The sequence below is a fragment of the Macaca thibetana genome, chromosome X (genome assembly GCF_024542745.1).
Source record: "Macaca thibetana thibetana isolate TM-01 chromosome X, ASM2454274v1, whole genome shotgun sequence".
In the NCBI taxonomy this organism is placed as follows: Eukaryota; Metazoa; Chordata; class Mammalia; order Primates; family Cercopithecidae; genus Macaca; species Macaca thibetana.
Window position 1 is genome coordinate 147878907 of NC_065598.1, and position 17432 is coordinate 147896338.

Here is a 17432-nt window from a genome sequence, read left to right on the forward strand (position 1 = left end):
AAGGCTCTCTTCTAAAATTTTGTCAGAATTTCCAAGCTATTATTGCTCTGGAAGTGTGTTTATATATTTCCTAGACACTCCACCTATGGAGTTGGACAATCTCAAGCATGACACAGCCGTAGCTCAAGGTGAGAGACACAATGGTTTTAAGGTGACTCCAAACAGCTCCTCTGCCAATGTTGCCCAAACACATGGCCATGTGAACACATAACATGGTCTCATGAGCACAGGTGACTTCCTCTAAGAACGAAAAGAGGACTCGGGTTCATGTTAAGGCCTTCACGTTTATTTTAACATCAAGTTTGAACAACAAACTGGCTTTTCCATAACATTTATCCTCAAAAACCATCTTGTTTCAAGTTAGCCTAGCAACCTGTGGCCTTCACAACTTAGGTCTGAACTGCATCTGTTTAATATTATTCTGCCAAGGGCCGGTCCCGCTTAGCAGAATGAAGGCTGCCTCTGAGACCCATTTTTCCAACTCCCAGCCCTGGCGCCTCTCCTTCTCTAGCAGCCCGGAATGGCTTACCGGCCCGCGTCTAGATTGTTGGGACCTGTTGGAGCTAGCCCGTGAATAAGTCAGAAGATGAAATTTGCTGGCTTTGAGACAAATGGCCAAGTCTTGGGGGATGCTGGATCCAGAACAAGGAGCTGGCTTTCCTCCAATTTATGGGCAGGTAGATGGGCTCCTAAGCAGTCGGGCCAGTCACATAGGTGGAGAGTAGCCAGCCTGAGAACGAGATGTCTGTAACTGCCCTCCACAGGGGACCGACAGCTAGAGGGAGAAGATCCATCACTGCCAGTTATGAAGACAGCTGGAAGCCTGTTCTAGGACACGGTTCAGCCGTTGAAAGAGGGTGTGGAATTTCAGGGAAATGCAGAGCGACAATCTTACATGAGGCTGACAAGACGCTCACTGCACACTGAGATTTCACTCATGCACATCTGGACTATGTGCAAGCCATTCGGTAACTTCATGTTTGGCCTGCAGCTTGATTTTTGAAGACATATCGGAAGGTCGTGTTAACATAGGAGAAAATGTCTCTCTCATGGGATTCAACTCTGGGGGCTACTTCTCAAAAAATAAACAAGCGTAGCAGGGAAAAGGCAGGAATTATCTGAAAAAGGAATCCGACAGTTTCTATCCACGTGTCGCCAAAAGAATGAAAAGTCTCACCGATGTTTCCATAAAAATACACGTTAGGCTTTAAAAATTATTGTTGTTTAAAAGCTGATACCAGTGGCTTTTTGTGTAAAAGAATATAGGTCCTGAATGAAAGTACCAAGTCCAGTCAAAAGACATGTTGTGGAAATCAATGTTCTTGTCCTTCAAACCTATCAGGACAACTACACATCCAAAGACGTTGAGGGAAATGCAAGGGTTTGCATCGTTTAAGAAAATAGCGCTTCACGAGTTTGCGATGAAGACATGGTGATGAATGTGCCACCACCAGACGCGAGAGATGGGCCCCAGATGAATTGTGCACATTCCCAAAGTCTCGAATATCCAGAACATACTTACACGCGTTGGGGAAGGGAGGAGGCTTTCTCATTAATTCTAGAAAGGAGGCGGCTCCCTGCAAAGGTATGGGTGCAGGGGGAGAGCTAATTAGCTTTACGGGTGGTTGCTGGTTCCCTTCTTGCCTTCTTTAAGATATTTCTGTCAAACAGCTCTTTCTCCCGGTAATGCACAGGTGGCCCTCGCAGGTACTTCTCCTCTGCTGCCTTGTAATCCAGCCCATCAAGTGCGGCGATGGCACAAATCATGGCTTCCGGGAGAAGAACTTCCAGAACAAAACTGACTTTGTCATCCCTTATCAGAGTCAGCATGGTCTTGTCAACTTGCTTGTAGATTTCTTGCAAATGCTTGGCCACGACTTCCAACTGATCGTCATCCTCCAGGTATGTTTCAACGCAGAGCACATCCCTGTGTGGGGTCAGAAACGCGGTCAGCCACCTGGACTGCTTCCTGCCTTGCAAGATGTCCAGAAGGTGGGGGTCGGCCCCCTTTCTCATCACGATGAAGTCCACCAGCTTCTGGTTGTCTCGGTCCCGAGCGGCCCTCATCCGGTCTGGGAGGATTTTCTTGCAAGGCCTCTTCCCGCCCAGGGAGGTCTCCTCCTCCCAGTCTTCCAGGTCTCCATAATTCACCTTTGGAAAGTCAACCTGCAGGTCTCCCTCTTGGATGGCTCTCCTGATTGGGTAGCTGACGTCTGCGGCGTAATAGTCCAGGAAAGAGCCCCGGAAAGAACCCCGGACCAGTCCTTCTCTGTAGTGGGAAATCAGTGAGAAGCACCAGTTGACACTTTGCTTGTAGGTCTTCTGGGCTCTCTTGAGCAGCGTCTCTTTCTCCTTACAATCCAGGTGCTTCAGCCTTCGAAGAGGAACTTGAATGCCCCGCTTTCCATGGTGCAGGTTGGCCTCAAGCAGGAGCACCCTTGCAGTCTTGTCTGTGTTGCTGACACTCTTGACCACTGCTGGCCAAAACGGATGATCTTGAAATTTGAACCAGACCATCGTTCCCCTTTCAATGGGACATGGCTCCTGTGGAAAAGCAAGGCTGGCGGGCTGCCCATCCTGTTTACCGCCAGCCCTTTGAACCATGGTGATGGGATTAGCAAGCTTAGCGTCAGCAGGGGTCTGAGGTCCTTGAGGTCGCCTCTGAAAATCTGTACCCGGAGGTTTCCTTTTTCTATTGGCAAGCCAGAGTGAAGAAGGCAGCCTGTGCTGATGGGACCCAGAGGATGTGGCCATGCCTGCCCAGCCTGGCTTCCAGGCACCCTCTCCTGGGTCCTGAACGTACCCCGAGAAGGGAGAACATTCTGGGGAAGCAATCAGGGTTTTCTTTGGGCGGCTATCCCTTGTCTCTTCCTTCAGAGCAGGGGGCGCAGGGCTGGTGAGACCTGGCGGCCGAGATGCACCCTCCTCCGTTACTGTGGGAGGCAGGGACATAAGAGTTGAGGCCTTTGCCCTTTTCTTGCCCTTTTTCTCACAACCATGCCACGAAAGTGTCAGGGAATCCTGGCAGGCTTGGGAGCTTTGCAACACCTGTGCTTGCATTCTACCTGGAGTAGGAGCAATGGCCATGAGCACCCGTGACCTGTCCCTGCCCAGGGCACCTGGAGTCAGATCAATGGCCATGCACGCTGGTGAGCTGTCACTGTGCAGGATGCCTGGAGTAGGATCGATGGCCATATGTGCCTGTGACCTGTCACCGTGCAGGGTGCCTGGAGTAGGAGCAATGGCCTTGCATTTCCGTGACCTGTCAGACCTGCCACCGCGCAGGGCAGCTGAAGTGGGAGCAATGGCCTTGCGTTTCCGTGACTTATCATCGCGCAGGACACCTGGAGGAGGACCAATAGCCGTTTGCACCTGGGAGCCGTCACCATGCAGGGCTCCTGGAGGAGAAGCAATGGCCGTGTGTACTGGTGACCCGTCACCATGCAGGGCGCCTGGAGAAGGAGCAGAGGCCCTGCATGCTGGCGACCTGTCAATGTACAGGGTGCCTGGAGTAGGAGCAATGGCCCTGCATGCTGGTGACCTGTCAACGCGCAGGGTGTCTGGAGTAGGAGCAATGGCCTTGCATTTCCGTGACCTGTCGGACCTGTGTCGGCGCAGGGCACCTGGAGTAGGAGCAGTGGCCTTGCATTTCCGTGATCTCTCAGACCCGCTACGGTGCAGGGCACCTGGAGTAGAAGCAATGGCCTTGTGTTTCCATGACCTGTCACCTCGCAGGGAACCTGCAGATGGGGCAATGGCCGTGCATGCTGTTGAGCTGTCACTGCGCATGGTGCCTGGAGTAGGAGCAATGGCCATGTGCGCCTGAGAGCCGTCCCCGTTCAGGGCACCTGGAGTAGAAGCAACGGCCGTGTGCACTGGTGACCTGTCACCATGCAGGGCGCCTGGAGAAGGAATAATGGACGTGCGCGCTGGTGAGCTCTTACCGTCCAGGGCGCCTGGAGTAGGAGCAATGGCTCTGCATGCTGGTGTCTTGTCAACGTGCAGGGTGTCGGGAGTAGGAGCAATGGCGTTGCGTTTCCTGTCATCTTGCAGGGCCCCTGGAGTAGGGGCAACGGCCGCGTGTGACGGCGGACTATCACTGCACATAGTGCCTGGAGTAGGAGTAATGGCCATGCGTGCTTGAGAGCCATCGTGGCCGTGCAGGGCGTCTGGAGTAGGGGCAATCCCTGTGCGTTCTCCCGAGCTGTCACCATGCAGGGTGCCTGAAGAAGGAGCAATGGTCGGGCATGCTGGTGAGCTGTCACCGTGCAGGGCACCTGGAGTAGGAGCAATGGCCATATAAGTCCGTGACCTGTCACCGTGCAGGGCCCCTGGAGTAGGAGCAATAGCCCTGCGTTTCCGTGACCTGCCACCACGCAGGGCCCCGGGAGTAATAGCGATGGCCCTGCGCTTCCTTGATTTGCCACCGAGCAGGGTGCCTGGAGTAGGTGCAAGGCCCATACCCACCCGTGACCTGTCCCTGCCCAGTGAACACGGAGTAGGGGCAATGCTCCTGCATGCCCGGGGCCTTTCACTGCACAAGGTGCCTGGAGCGGGGGCAGTGGCCCTGCTCACCCCTGACCTGTCACCGGGCAGGGCTCCTGGAGTAGGACCAGTGGCCGTGCGTTTTTGCGACCTGTCACCGCACAGCGTGCCTAGAGTAGGAGCAATGGCCCTGCACGCCGGTGACCTGTCACTGTGCAGGGCACCTGCAGGAGGGGCAACGCCTGTGCCCACCCGGGACCCAACCCCGAACAGTGTGGATGGACTAGGTGCAATGGCCCCGCCTGCCCGTGACCTGTCCCCGCGCAGGTCACCTGCAGTAGGGGCAATGCCCATGCCCACCTGTGACTCATCTCCACACAGTGCACATTGAGTAGGGCCAATGGCCCTGCGCGCCCGGGACCTTTCCCTGCACAAAGTGCCCGGAGTAGGGGCAATGGCCCTGCTCGCCCCTGACCTGTCAGTGCGTAGAGCTCCGGGAGTAGGACCAGCGGCTGTGAGTTCTTGTGACCTGTCACAGCACAGGGCGCCTGGAGTAGGAGCAACGGGCCTGCACGCCAGTGACCTGTCACCACGCAGGGCATCTGCAATAGGGGCAATGCCTGTGCCCACCCGTGACCCTATCTTGCACAATGCACATGTAGTAGGGGCAATGGCCCTGGCCCTGCGTGCTCGTGAACTGTCACCGCACAAAGCACCTGGGGTATGGGCAAGGCTGGTGTACGCCCGTGAATTTTCACCACGCAGGGTGCATGGAGTAGGAGCAATGGACGTGCGTGACCTTTCACCACGTAGGGCACCTGGAGTAGGGGCAACGCCCATGCCCACCCGTGACCTGTCCCAGCACAGTGTGCATGGAGTAGGGGCAATGGCCCTGCATGCCCATGACCTGTAACCTCACAGGGCACCTGGAGTAGGGACAATGGCCCTGCGCACCCATGACGTGTAACCTCGCAGGGCACATGGAGTAGGGGCAATGCTCTTTGGCATCCGTCACCTGACACCACGCAGGGCGCCTGGAGTAGGGGCAATGGCTCTGCGTTCCTGTGACCTGCCACCACGCCTGGCACCTAAAGTAGGGGCAATGGCCCTGCTCACCTGTGACCTGTCCCCGCACAGAGAGCCTGGTTTAGGGGCAGTGGCCCTGTGCACCCGTGACCTGTCACTGCACAGGCAGCCTGGGGTAGGGGCAATGGCCCTGTGCGCCCAAGACCCGTAACCTCGCAGGGCATTTGGAGTAGGGGCAATGGCCCTGTGTGTCCGTGACCTGCCACCCGCGCATGGCTCCTGGAGTAGGGACAATGGCCCTGGGAGCCCCTGACCTGTCCCCGCGCAGGGCGCCTGGAGTAGGGGCAATGGCTGTGGGCTCCTGTGACCTCTCATCCCGCAGAGCATGCTTACTCTCTGAAGGGATCGTCGGTGATCTTGGGTTTTCCCTCTTCCCAAGACTCCTCCTTAAGTCGCCTTTGCATCTCCAGTCATCTTCATGAGGGACGGAACTGGCTGGTTTTTCGGGCACCTTCTGAGAAAGCTGAGAGGGCGTGGTGTTCTCTAGTTCATGTGGTTTCCTTCCTCCACCCAGATTTGTTCTCTCGTTCAGAATCTCCAGGGCCACCTGAAGGGTTCCTCTGTACCCCATCTTCTCTCTGAGTGGGGCACTGAGCTTCGTCTGTGCCGCTGCAGAGGCGGCAATGTCTTCCATTTCAGACTTACTTGGGGTCTTCACGTCTGTGCTTTTCACCTTGATTTTTTCATCTACGGCGAGGATTTGAACTTCTAGAGAAATCGCCTTTTGGGGCTTCGTTTTTGGTGAAGTCCCACGTGTACACAAAACCTTTGCTGGCCATAGGCGGCCTTTCCAAGAGCATAGGACGTACTCAGAGTCCATGATGAGCTGAGTCGTGTGTGAACAGGTAGCTGAAGGAGGTCGAGGGGTCTGCTTGTCACACCCTCTGCTACTGCAGGTCACTCCTAAACCAAGCTGCTCTGCAGAGCATCCTTTGCCTTCGGACTGCAAAGGATGTGCAGTGTGGGTGGGCTGGGTTCCTCCTCCTGAATCTCCCTGAGGCACTTGAACTCGTGTTTCCAGTGGACAATACTGCAGTATGCTGCAACGTGGTAAAGGGAGAACGGAAATGTATCAGAAAAGCATCCTTTTGTGAAACGCGAAGCACCCTGCTCAGTGAGGTTGATAAAATAAGGAAGCATGACAAGCGAGTCTTAGACCGGAGGGATCGACAGATGGTAAGTATTTGGGATCATACAGAAGGTCCCCAGGAGCTTTATTACACACCAAACCCAAGGCCTTGTGCTAATTTTAACAATTCCATATTGAGGAACACCTGCATGGGGAGGTGGGTGTCCTGGCAGGGACCCCACGTTTCTTATTAAGTATTCTGAGCCTTTGGGCTCCTTGGGCAGAAACCTGGGGAAACGCTTCATGTTTTTATTTCTAGGGTGCTAGTATGGACCTGTGCTTCCCAGGAAGCCCGAGGAGGTCTCCCACATGCAGATGCTGGGTGTTGGCACCATATCATGTGCAAGAACACAAACATGTAACCCAGAGCTGCGTGGAGCTCATCCTGGTGATTACTGGCTACCATCGGTCGTGAAGATCACTGCAGGCAGCGGTCACTGGCTGCCATCTGCACCTCTCTACCATGGCTTTAAACTTTTGCCTCCCGACACCATCCGTGACTCTTATCCTGAAAACAAGTGTCTGTACAACTACGGGCAAGGAAAATTCCACCGTGAAATGTCGGCATGAAGTGAATGCAAGCGAATGTTTAGTAAATGGGGAAATCTTACCCAGTGTCACATGGATCGCGGCAGGTTTGGTTCTGTGAGCTGGATCTCTTGCTGCTCACACTGCAAGCACTGGTGTGCAGACCCTTCAACCCGACTCCGTGCCCCTGAAGTGCGCTGTTCTTCTGGCGACCCAGTGGCACCACGTGCAGATGCTCAGGACCTATGCACTCCTAATGTCAATCTGGAAACCCAAATACAGATAGGAAACTAAGCCAATCAAGTGATTTATCCTGTTCCCCTCCTCAACTCTCGAGTGCATGCCCTTTTCAGAAAGAACTGACATCTTCATCTCAGGCATCATGTGGATGTCATCTTTGTTTTCTTCCTTCATTTGCATCTCCAAAAATTTCCCTGTTACGCCACTTAGTGTATGCTAGTCTTTTTCTGTTTCAGAACCTTGGGAACTACTGCTTTCCTGACAGCATCCCCCTAAGACACATGGATTCCATATCAGCAGTCTTTCTCTCTCTCTCTCTCTCTCTCTCTCTCTCTCTCTCTCTGCCTCTCTCTGTCTCTCTCTCTGTCTCTGTGAAATGAAATGTACTCAATGAGATTGATAAAATGAGGAAACATGACAGGTGACTCTTGTCATTTTACTGTGTTTTTCTGATTCTCAAATAACATGAAATGGGTTAGCATGGAATATGAAATGTGTAGACAGACATATGAAAGGACACCACGTCACAGAAGCTCAGTCCACATGACAATGTGCCTGCTTCCAAGGCATGGCCGATGCATCCATGTGCACACACACAACTGGAGCTCCTAACTTAAGAGCATAACTGGACACATTGTCTTGTGAATGCTCATGTTCCTACCTCATTTGTGTGAACGTCTGTACCGTGAGGCTTCCCTGATAGTTCCAAACTTTATTTAATGAAATGTCCCATATTATAGAAATGTGCACTGAAGATGCAACTCTTTTGTCAGTCCTTCACTTCCCACCTTCCACATCGAAATACTCTGCTAGCCTGTTGTTGTTTTCTATAGCCATTGTACAATATTTGGTACCGTGCAATATTGGGTATCATGGCTCATTTACATATTTTAGCTCATGCATTGTGGACTTCAATTACAGGTTTCATGGGCCAAAAATTATTTCCTTAACAAATGCATGTGTGTGTGTCTTTGTTCACGGGCACTGGTAGATGTAATATGACATGTGTAATGATGATGAGATATACATGCTTTAGGGAAAAGTTGCACAAAACCTTTCTTAGATGAGGGTATGTGAACGTACGGGTTTAATGCCCTCTTCTTTAGATAACTCAGAGTACTGGGCTGTCAAGCACAGGTGTCACCTGTGGACCCAGAACAAAAGTGAGAAGGAATCACCAATGACCCTGGCACTTCAATCTCCCCTTAACTGAAACTGCCAGCCCATGTCACAAAACAGGTGTGACTGGGCACCCTCAAGCCCAAGTCAATGCCTACCACATCCCCAAATGCAGTCTCTCCTCTCTTCCTCTCTCTCTCTGTCTCCACACACACACATAAGCACACACACACACACACAAGCACACACACACACACACACGTTGGAAACTCAAGGAGCCTGGCATTGATGCATAGAATCCATGCTCACTGCCTCTACACATTCCTGTAAATGTTTCTGCTTCCAGTACAAATGCTGTTTTCTTCCTCGTTTAGTTCCTTATTTTAAACATAGACAGGAAAACATCTAAAGGGATGTCTAAAATTTCTAAATAGAAAATATTGTAAGCATCACCCATCCAATCACCCAGAAATGCTTATATGAGTCCACACACTCCAGAATTTTTGTCCTGTTGATATACGTATATTTCTTTTCTTTTCTTTTCTTTTTATTTATTTTTATTTATTATTATTATTATTTTTCTTTTGAGATGCAGTCTCATTCTGTCTCCCAGGCTGGAGTGCAGTAGCGCGAGCTTGGCTCACTGCAAGCTCCACCTCCCAGGTTCAAGCCATTCTCCTGCCTCAGCCTCCCGAGTACCTGGGACTACAGGCGCCCGCCACCATGCCTGGCTAATTTTTTGTATTTTTAGTAGAGGGGGGATTTCAACATGTTAGTTAGAAATAGAGCAAGATAGCTAGATAGGTCTACATCTATCTCTGTCTAGGTTTACCTTTATCTGTCTATATTGCAGATCCAGCTAGATCATGATATGCAAATATTGATCTACTTCCGCATACCAGGATCCACGAGATACAAATGGAACATTCACTAAGCCCAACTCATTTTTGTGAATGAACCCAAGTTCTCAGAGTATTGAATGAGTAGGACAATGTGTTTAATATTTTATTTCAAAATGAAATCAAACTCTGCCTGCACAATACGACTAAGCAGATGAAAATAAAAGGAAAATGGGATAAATAGTAAGTCTACAATCTATAGCATCATAGTCCATTTTAGGTCCCTAAATAAATTATCAGTAGAGTATTTTCCAGTTTTGGTGTATAACTTTTGTTCTATTCCATTTGCTCTTTAGTTGAGGGATGAAAGAATTGGAAGACCATGAGCTTTTATTTCTGCCATCGACAGCCATGATTTGGGGGACAATCGTTTTGGAAGCCCTCTGTTAATTCCTTTCTCAAGTGAGGGCTTCATTTACTTTTTAGGAACAAGTAAAAGAACACAGTTCCCAGCAGCTCTTCTCAAAGTGGGGTCCCTTTCCTGACGTGGTCCCCCTCCCACTGAGAAGCAGGCATCCTCCCTCCAGCACCCCTCCCTAGCATTACCAGAGCTTTGTGGAGCTCCTGTCGGCTGCTAGGTGTGTGACTTTAGACCCTCCCCAAAACGGGTATTTCCTTCAAACGATGAGCTGGCGGCATCCTTTATTACAATAAAGGCACCGTGTATTAAATGGTTTCTCTAAAGGAAGTGCATTCTTGTGTATTCCTACACCTTCCCTTTGCGCAGGTGAATTGCACATCAACTTTCAACCTATCTTTAGAGACAGGTCTCACGCTTCCCTAGGGTTTGCAGTGCACTTGTAGCACCATTGGGTGAGAATTGGTATCAGTCCAGTTTTCCTGTTATTCTGTTCACTAATTGCAAGCATGAATAGAGAATGCAGTTAGTGAACAATTGCACCGCTCTCCGACCTGGAGAGCAGAGCCTTTTGGTAGACAATAGGAACACAATGGTCCGCCCTGGTGAAGGAGCCTGTGTTTTTCGCTTCTGTCATGGAGAAGGGGCCCTCACTGATTTTCACTCAATTCACCTCCTTGTAGTTAGCAGAGCGAGACCAGGAACTTTGCCTTTTACAGAACATGGGTCTCAAGGGTCAGCCACCCAGAATGAGCATAGCATGAGTCCCGGCTTGCTCAAAGTGACGGGAGGCCTTCCAGTACTAGCCATCCTAGCTCGTCATTTGCCGGCATCAAATTTCCCTCTCCTAATGTATGCGTCCTAAGTTCTTACAACGAGGAGGCGAGTAAATTTCCATCCTGACGGGGACCTGCGACATTCCTTTAAGGTCAGAAATCCTTGGGGATCTCTGCTTTAAAGGACTGACTCTGGTGACAATGCTCTGGCTCAACACGTGTCACCTCAGGACAGTGAGTCAGGTCTAAGGATGACGCGCTACTCAATCCCCTCAGCCCCGGTTCCTCAGGAGTTGCCAACCTCCATTATGAACAGGAGGGATGAGAGCCCTGAGTAGTCAACTCAATGCCACACCCCACACACACCCTCACACACACACACACACACACATCCTCACACACACATCACACACACACACACCCTCACCCACACACACACATCCTCACACACACACATCCTCACACACAAACACGCGCACACACTTGCACACATACCCACACACATCCTCACACACACACATCCACACACACACACACATCCACACACACACACCCAAACACACACACGTCCTCACACACACACACACGCACACACATACACACGTATCCACACACATCCTCACAAACACACATCCACACACCCTCACACACTGTCACACACACACAGACATCCTCACACACACACCCTCCCCTCCCCCCCCGCCCTCCCCACTGTCACATCGATAGCAGACACCTACTAGTCTTGACGTTCCTACAGCTATTCCAGCTGTCCGCTCTGTAAATATCCTTGTGATATGTGTCTGCCGCCGGGAAAGAAACGTTTACCTTGGTTGTCATAGAAACCAGAGTGTCGTCCGGATGTTCTCCTGGATGACGACTTGCTACGGCGAGCAGGAAACGCCAATACACCCCCGAGGCTCAGGGTCGATCTGGAGCTCACTCAGTCACATCCCGCCTCATCTCACGCGGGAACCAAGAAAGGATTCGCAACATGGCTGGGAATTCTCCTTGGCCTAGGCGCTGGGGGCAGGGGGGGAGGTGTCACAGAACGGGTCGTGGAGGGAGGCAAGTGAAGGCGTCACAGGTTTTGTTCTCTCTTGAGGCACAGGGACGCAGGATCCAGGTCCGGCGAGGGGCCACCTTTCCCACCGCCAGAACACAGGAGGCCAGGTACTTTTGTGTGCCTGTAGCTTAGCTCACACCCAGAACATGCGGTATTCGGTTTTCCATTCCTGACTTAGCTCACTTAGGGTAATGGCCTGCAGTTGCATCCAAGTTGCCGCAAAAGACACGATTTTGTTCTCTCTTTTTTTTTAATGCCTGACTAGTATTTCACGGTGTATAAACACATTTTCTTCCTCCACTCATCGGTCGATGGGCACTTAGGTGGATGCCACATGTTGGCGATTGTGAATTGTGCTGCGATAAACATGCATGTGCAGCTGCCTTTTTCACATAATGACTTCATTTCCGTTGAGCAGATACCCAGTCGTGGGGATTGCTGGATCGTATGGTGTATCGACTATTAGTTCTGTTGTCCATAGGGGTCGGACTTATTTACATTCCCACCAGCAGCATAAAAGCATTCTTTTTCACCAACACTTGCACCAACATCTATTGTTTATTGACTTTTTAATCACGGCCATTCTGGCTGGGGTAAGGTGCTGTCTCACCCTGGTGTTCATTGGTGTTTCCTTGATGATGAGCAATGTTGAACATTTTTTCAAAAATGTCTTGGCCATTTGTATACCTTCTTTTGAGAAATGTCTGTTCACGTCATTTGCCCACGTTTTAATGGGATTGTTTGTTCTTTCTCCTTGCTGATTTTGTAGAGTTCCTTGTAGATTCTGCATATTAGTTCTTTGTAGCAAGCACATTTTGCAAATATTTTCTTCCATTCTTCAGGTTGCCTTGTTACTCTATTGATCATTTCTTGGCATATTTCTTTCGATACTTGTTTTGTTTTCAAAAGCCGACTTCTTTTCATGGACCACATTTGTATGTAAACATGAATGAACTGGAGATTATTTTTAAACGAAAATTTCTTTTTAATGGTCGCTTAGATTTTCTCGGAATACTTGAACATGTATTGCCTGGGTCTAAGAATTGTTATTTTTATTTATTTATTTTTTTTGAGACGGAGTCTCGCTCTGTCGCCCAGGCTGGAGTGCAGTGGCCTGATCTCAGCTCACTGCAAGCTCCGCCTCCCGGGTTTACGCCATTCTCCTGCCTCAGCCTCCCGAGTAGCTGGGACTACAGGCGCCCGCCACCTTGCCTGGCTAGTTTTTTGTATTTTTTAGTAGAGACGGGGTTTCACCGTGTTAGCCAGGATGGTCTCGATCTCCTGACCTCGTGATCCACCCGTCTCGGCCTCCCAAAGTGCTGGGATTACAGGCGTGAGCCACCGTGCCTGGCATGAATTGTTATTTTTAAAAGAAATATTTCTTGAAGTGAAACTCAGAAAACATAAAATTAGCTTTTTAAGCATACCATTTGGTGGCATAAAGTATATTCACAGTTTTGTAAAATCATCACCTCTGTCTATTTACACAACATTTGCATCAGTCCCAGGGGAAACCCTGTACCCATTAGGCAGTCACTACTGATTCCCACCTCCCTCCATTCCTGGCAGCCACTCATCCGCTTTGTTATCAGATGACATGATAACTGCCTGATTTCTAAGTATTGCTAATCCTTAACATTTGCCTCTTCTGGACATTCCGTATAAATGGAATCATAGGGTACGTGAACTTTTGTGTCTGGCTTATTTCACGTAACACGGTTTCCAAGTTCATCCATGTTGTACCATGTATCAGAGCGTCATTCTTTCTTCTAGCTATGGAATATCCCATTAGGTGGATCCATCATGTTGTGTTCATCCATTTATCTGTCGGTGGTAATGTGGGATGCTCCTGTTGGGCTGTCGTCAATGGTGCTGTTATGAACATTCAGACACGTGTATTTGCTTGAATGTCCGTTTTAAATTTTTCGGCATGTATCTAGGAGTGGAATGATGGTGTCATATGTTAATTACTTTCAACCTTTTGAGGAACCACCAAACTGTTTTTCATAGTAGCCACACCATTTTACATTCCCACCAGCAGTGTATAAGGCTTGCAGTTTCTCCACATCTTAACAACAACAATTTTTGTCTTCCTTTTAAAACTAAACATCCTGGGGGGTGGTTAGCTGGTAGGATGGTGGTTTGATTTGCATTTCCCTAAGAGTAATGATGTCGAGCCTATGTTCTCTGTCCCTATACCCTTGCACATGCCTGGATCCTATTTTGGGTATTGCATGGGCCATCTTTTCCATCCTCGTTCATCTGTTATACGCCTACCCATATCTCATCTCAGTATCCATCAGCAATATCTAATCTGCTGAGCACTTCTCTAAAACCAGACTCTCACCTTGATTTCTTTGAGACTATGAATGAAATAACAAAGCGTGATATTTAGGCTGTCAAATTGTCTTGACAAAGTTCTGCACCACGGGCTCCTAAAACAGTGAGAAAATGTTTTGTCGCGAGTCTAGGTAATTAGAAGGAGTAAATTGGCAGTGATCAAGGTGGAGAAGTATTAGCAATGTGCTGTTCTTAGAATTAGCACCCAGATGAGTTAGGAAACATTGATGTATCTATGGTATATAGACATCTATGGATTACTTCGTGGAGCACGTAGTGAAATCTCCAAATATTTTCAGACTAGTTTATGCCTTTTCCAGTAGTAACATGCCATTGTGACAGAGATCAAACTGAGTCAATGTTTAGCATGAATAAGTGAAATGAGAGATATTTTTTAGTAAAGTTACCATAGGAAACCACATTTTATTATATGATCTCACGAAGGGTCAGTAGTACAGCAAGGGCTCTGGTGGCCATTGCCCATTGTTCCTCACCGAACGCATTGGTGGCTTTCTGTGAGGCAGTGAAATGCTGATGGTCACAAGCAAGTGAATTCAAAGGGAATGGCACACGGTAGCCTTACCTTTAACCTGTTACTTGTACAGGCAGTGGGAAAGCACGATCAGAGTGAATACAATCTTGAAGACTTTGTTTGCTAAATGTAGATGAAAGAAAGAAAATGCGTGATTAAAAACAGAAAGAAACTTGCAGAGCTGGTAGCAAACAAAGACAGGTACCAAAGTTAAATACAACTTTAGAAGATGTAAAGACAATCTATAGCTATATCTATCTGAGTCTATAGTTATGTCTTTCTCTATACCTACACCTTTATCTACCTAGAGAGAGAAAAGGCTGAAAGGAAATAATACCCCGGATTTTGGATGGAATATTATATCTGATTGATGGAATTATGTGTCTCTTTTTAATTCAATGAGGCAGATAAAGCAGTAGCTAATTGAATCAAAAACGCAGGGATAGTGTGTCTATATACATAATAGGTACGCAGACAGCTAGATAGGTAGGCAGGAAAATAGATAACTGGATAGATAGGCATAGAGATAGATAGACGGATAGACAGAAAGATAGATGGATAGATAGATAGATACATAGATAGATACTCAGACATATTGCACAGGAGAAACAGAACTACTGGCATACTTTGTTTGACTGTGCTTTATTGCACTTTGCAGATACAGCTTGTTTTGGAAGGTTCCTAATACCCTGCTTTGAACAATCTGTGGGCACGATTTTTCACAGCATGTGCTCACCTCGTGTGTCTGTGTCACATTTTGGTAATTCTTACAGTATCTCAAATTTTCACTAGGATTATATCTGTTATGTTGATCTGTGATCAGTGATCTTTGATGTTGGTATTGTAATCACATTGCGAAGCACCCTAGAAGAAGCAAACTTAACCAACCAACATTGTGTGTGTTTTGACTGCTCCCCACTGACTGGCCTTTCCCCATCTCTCTCAGTCTGCTCTGGTCTCCCTACTCGCTGTGACACGACAGTATTGAAATTAGGCCAAATAATAATCCTGCGATGGCCTCTAATGGTCTGAGTGAAAGGAGGAGTTGCAGACCTCTCACTTTAAATCAAAAGTGAAAAATTATTAAGCTCAGTGAGGAAGGCATGTCGCGAGCTGAGATAGGCCCCAAACTAGGCCTCCTGCATCAAACACTTAGCCAGGTGGTGAAAGAAATGAAAAGTGCTACTCCAGCAAGCACATGAATGATAAGGAAGCAAAACAGCTTTTCTGCTGATATGCAGAGAGTTTTAGTGGCTAGACCGTCAAACCAACCACCACATGCCCTTACGCCAAGGCCTAATCCAGAGCACAGCCCTAACTTTCCTCAGTTCTCTGAGGCTGAGAGAGATGAGGAAGATGAAAAACAAACAAACAAACAAACAAAAAAAAAAACGTGAGTAGCTGGCAGATGTTGGTTCGTGGGGTGTAAGGAAAGAGGCCATCTCCATCACATAAAAGTGCAAGGTGGAGAATAAAATACTGATGGAGGCACTGCAGAAAGTTCTCCAGAAGATCTAGCTGAGATCATGGGTGAAGATGACTATGCTCACAACAGAATTTCCTTCTAGGATGAAACAGCCTTCTATTGGAAGAAGATACCATCTAGGACTTCATAGATAGAGAGAAGTCAATGCCTGGCTTCAAACTTTCAAAGGACAGGCTGACTCTTTTGTTAGGCCGCTAATGCAGCTGGTGACAGTAAGTTGAAGCCAATGCTCATTTACCAGTCCTGGCAACACCCACCTCCATCCCTTCCCAGGCTTTCCCTTCTTCCTCCTTCCCCACCATCTGAGAAGGCACAGACACACACATCATTTTACAACGGGTTCATTTTATTTTCATCACCATAAGGTGTGCCCTGTGCAGCGTAGAATGTACTCTAAACCCTGTCAGCTATATATATATTTGGTGTTAGACTTCTGGAGACCTCTCAGATAGATCTAGGTCTCTGAACTTGCCCTGAAATTACTGGCTGTCCAGGGAGGCTCTGGAAATGGTAGAGGTCTCCTTGCTTTCCTGGTCCTGCTGTGGCCTATTTTGATTGAGTTCCTCATTCAGCTGGTCAGAATGGCTGGAGAGTGTTGGCCCTCTCCCTTCCTCAGGTTTTCTTGAAGCGATGGTCTTTTGGGGGTGACTTTTTTCCTGGAACTCCTTCAAAGGGTCCCTTTTCCCTTCCGGGTTGTCTTGGGAATCTGCAAGTACAACAAGGAGATCACAGAAGGGCATTGGTTTTGGGGAAGAGGGTGGGGGAGGGCTGGGAACAGGGGTTTCATGAGAAGGGTGCAGGCTGGGGTGGGGGTTATGCCAGGAGAAGACAGGGTAGGTTTCTCAGGAGGGAAGAGTCAAGGGGAAAGGTCAAGGGGAAGAATCGAAAATAAGAGGAGCTTGGGTGGGCCGCTCACTTTGATAGGGCTTCTGGACCTCGGATGAGAGGGGGCTTTCCTCTTCCTCTCCTCTTTGGTGTTGGTGGGTGGTTGTTCTTCAACAATTGAGCAGGAGGCTCATGGTTTCCTGGCCATCTCCCCCCCTCCTTTTTTTTTTTTTTTTTTTTTTGAGATGAAGTCTCGCTCTGTCGTTCAGGCTGGTGCAGAGGCGTGATCACTCACTGCAACCTCCACCTCCCGGCTTCAAGCAATTCTCCTGCCTCAGCCTCCAGAGTAGCTGGGATTACAGGTGCATTCCATCATGTCTGGTTAATTTTTGCATTTTTAGTAGAGACAGGGTTTTACTGTGTTGGCCAGGCTGGTTTCAAACTCCTGACCTCATGATCCACCAGCCTCGGCCTCTCAAAGTGCTGGGATTACAGGCATGAGCCACCATGCCTGGACTTCCTGGCCATCTTCACCATACCAGCATCTCTCAAGGGTCTACTCCAGG

At 48.8% G+C, this 17432-nt stretch overlaps 3 protein-coding genes and 1 long non-coding RNA gene across 7 annotated transcripts in view; 2 read left to right on the top strand and 2 right to left on the bottom strand.

The window, feature by feature from the left end:
* Positions 1 to 17432, bottom strand: part of CETN2 (centrin 2) — a 628428-nt gene that overhangs the window by 253098 nt on the left and 357898 nt on the right. The window lies entirely within an intron of this gene.
* Positions 1 to 17432, top strand: part of LOC126945446 (uncharacterized) — a 430470-nt gene that overhangs the window by 42750 nt on the left and 370288 nt on the right. The gene's annotated exons all lie outside the window — the stretch shown is intronic.
* Positions 1498 to 6415, bottom strand: LOC126945375 (PWWP domain-containing DNA repair factor 3B-like). The gene is made up of 2 exons (XM_050775311.1): positions 5905 to 6415; positions 1498 to 4277 (listed from the first exon to the last, which is right to left on the bottom strand). Exons 1-2 carry the CDS (start codon positions 6389 to 6391, stop codon positions 1606 to 1608), a joined length of 3159 nt encoding a protein of 1052 aa, XP_050631268.1. The 5' UTR covers positions 6392 to 6415; the 3' UTR covers positions 1498 to 1605.
* ZFP92 (ZFP92 zinc finger protein) overlaps positions 11653 to 17432 on the top strand; it is a 294607-nt gene continuing 288827 nt past the window's right edge. The window contains exon 1 of the mRNA XM_050775349.1: positions 11653 to 11656. The gene's annotated coding sequence lies outside the window, so the exon portion shown is untranslated. The remainder of the gene's footprint in view (positions 11657 to 17432) is intronic.

What these genes read in the sequence shown, in the direction of transcription:
- LOC126945375 (XM_050775311.1), bottom strand. Translation starts at nt 6,391, where the DNA reads ATGGACTCTGAGTACGTCCTATGCTCTTGGAAAGGCCGCCTATGGCCA. An exon ending in ACCGACGATCCCTTCAGAGA is followed by an intron (nt 4,278 to 5,904) that starts GTAAGCATGCTC and finishes CTCCTACTCCAG; the next exon opens with GTGCCCTGCACGGTGACAGC.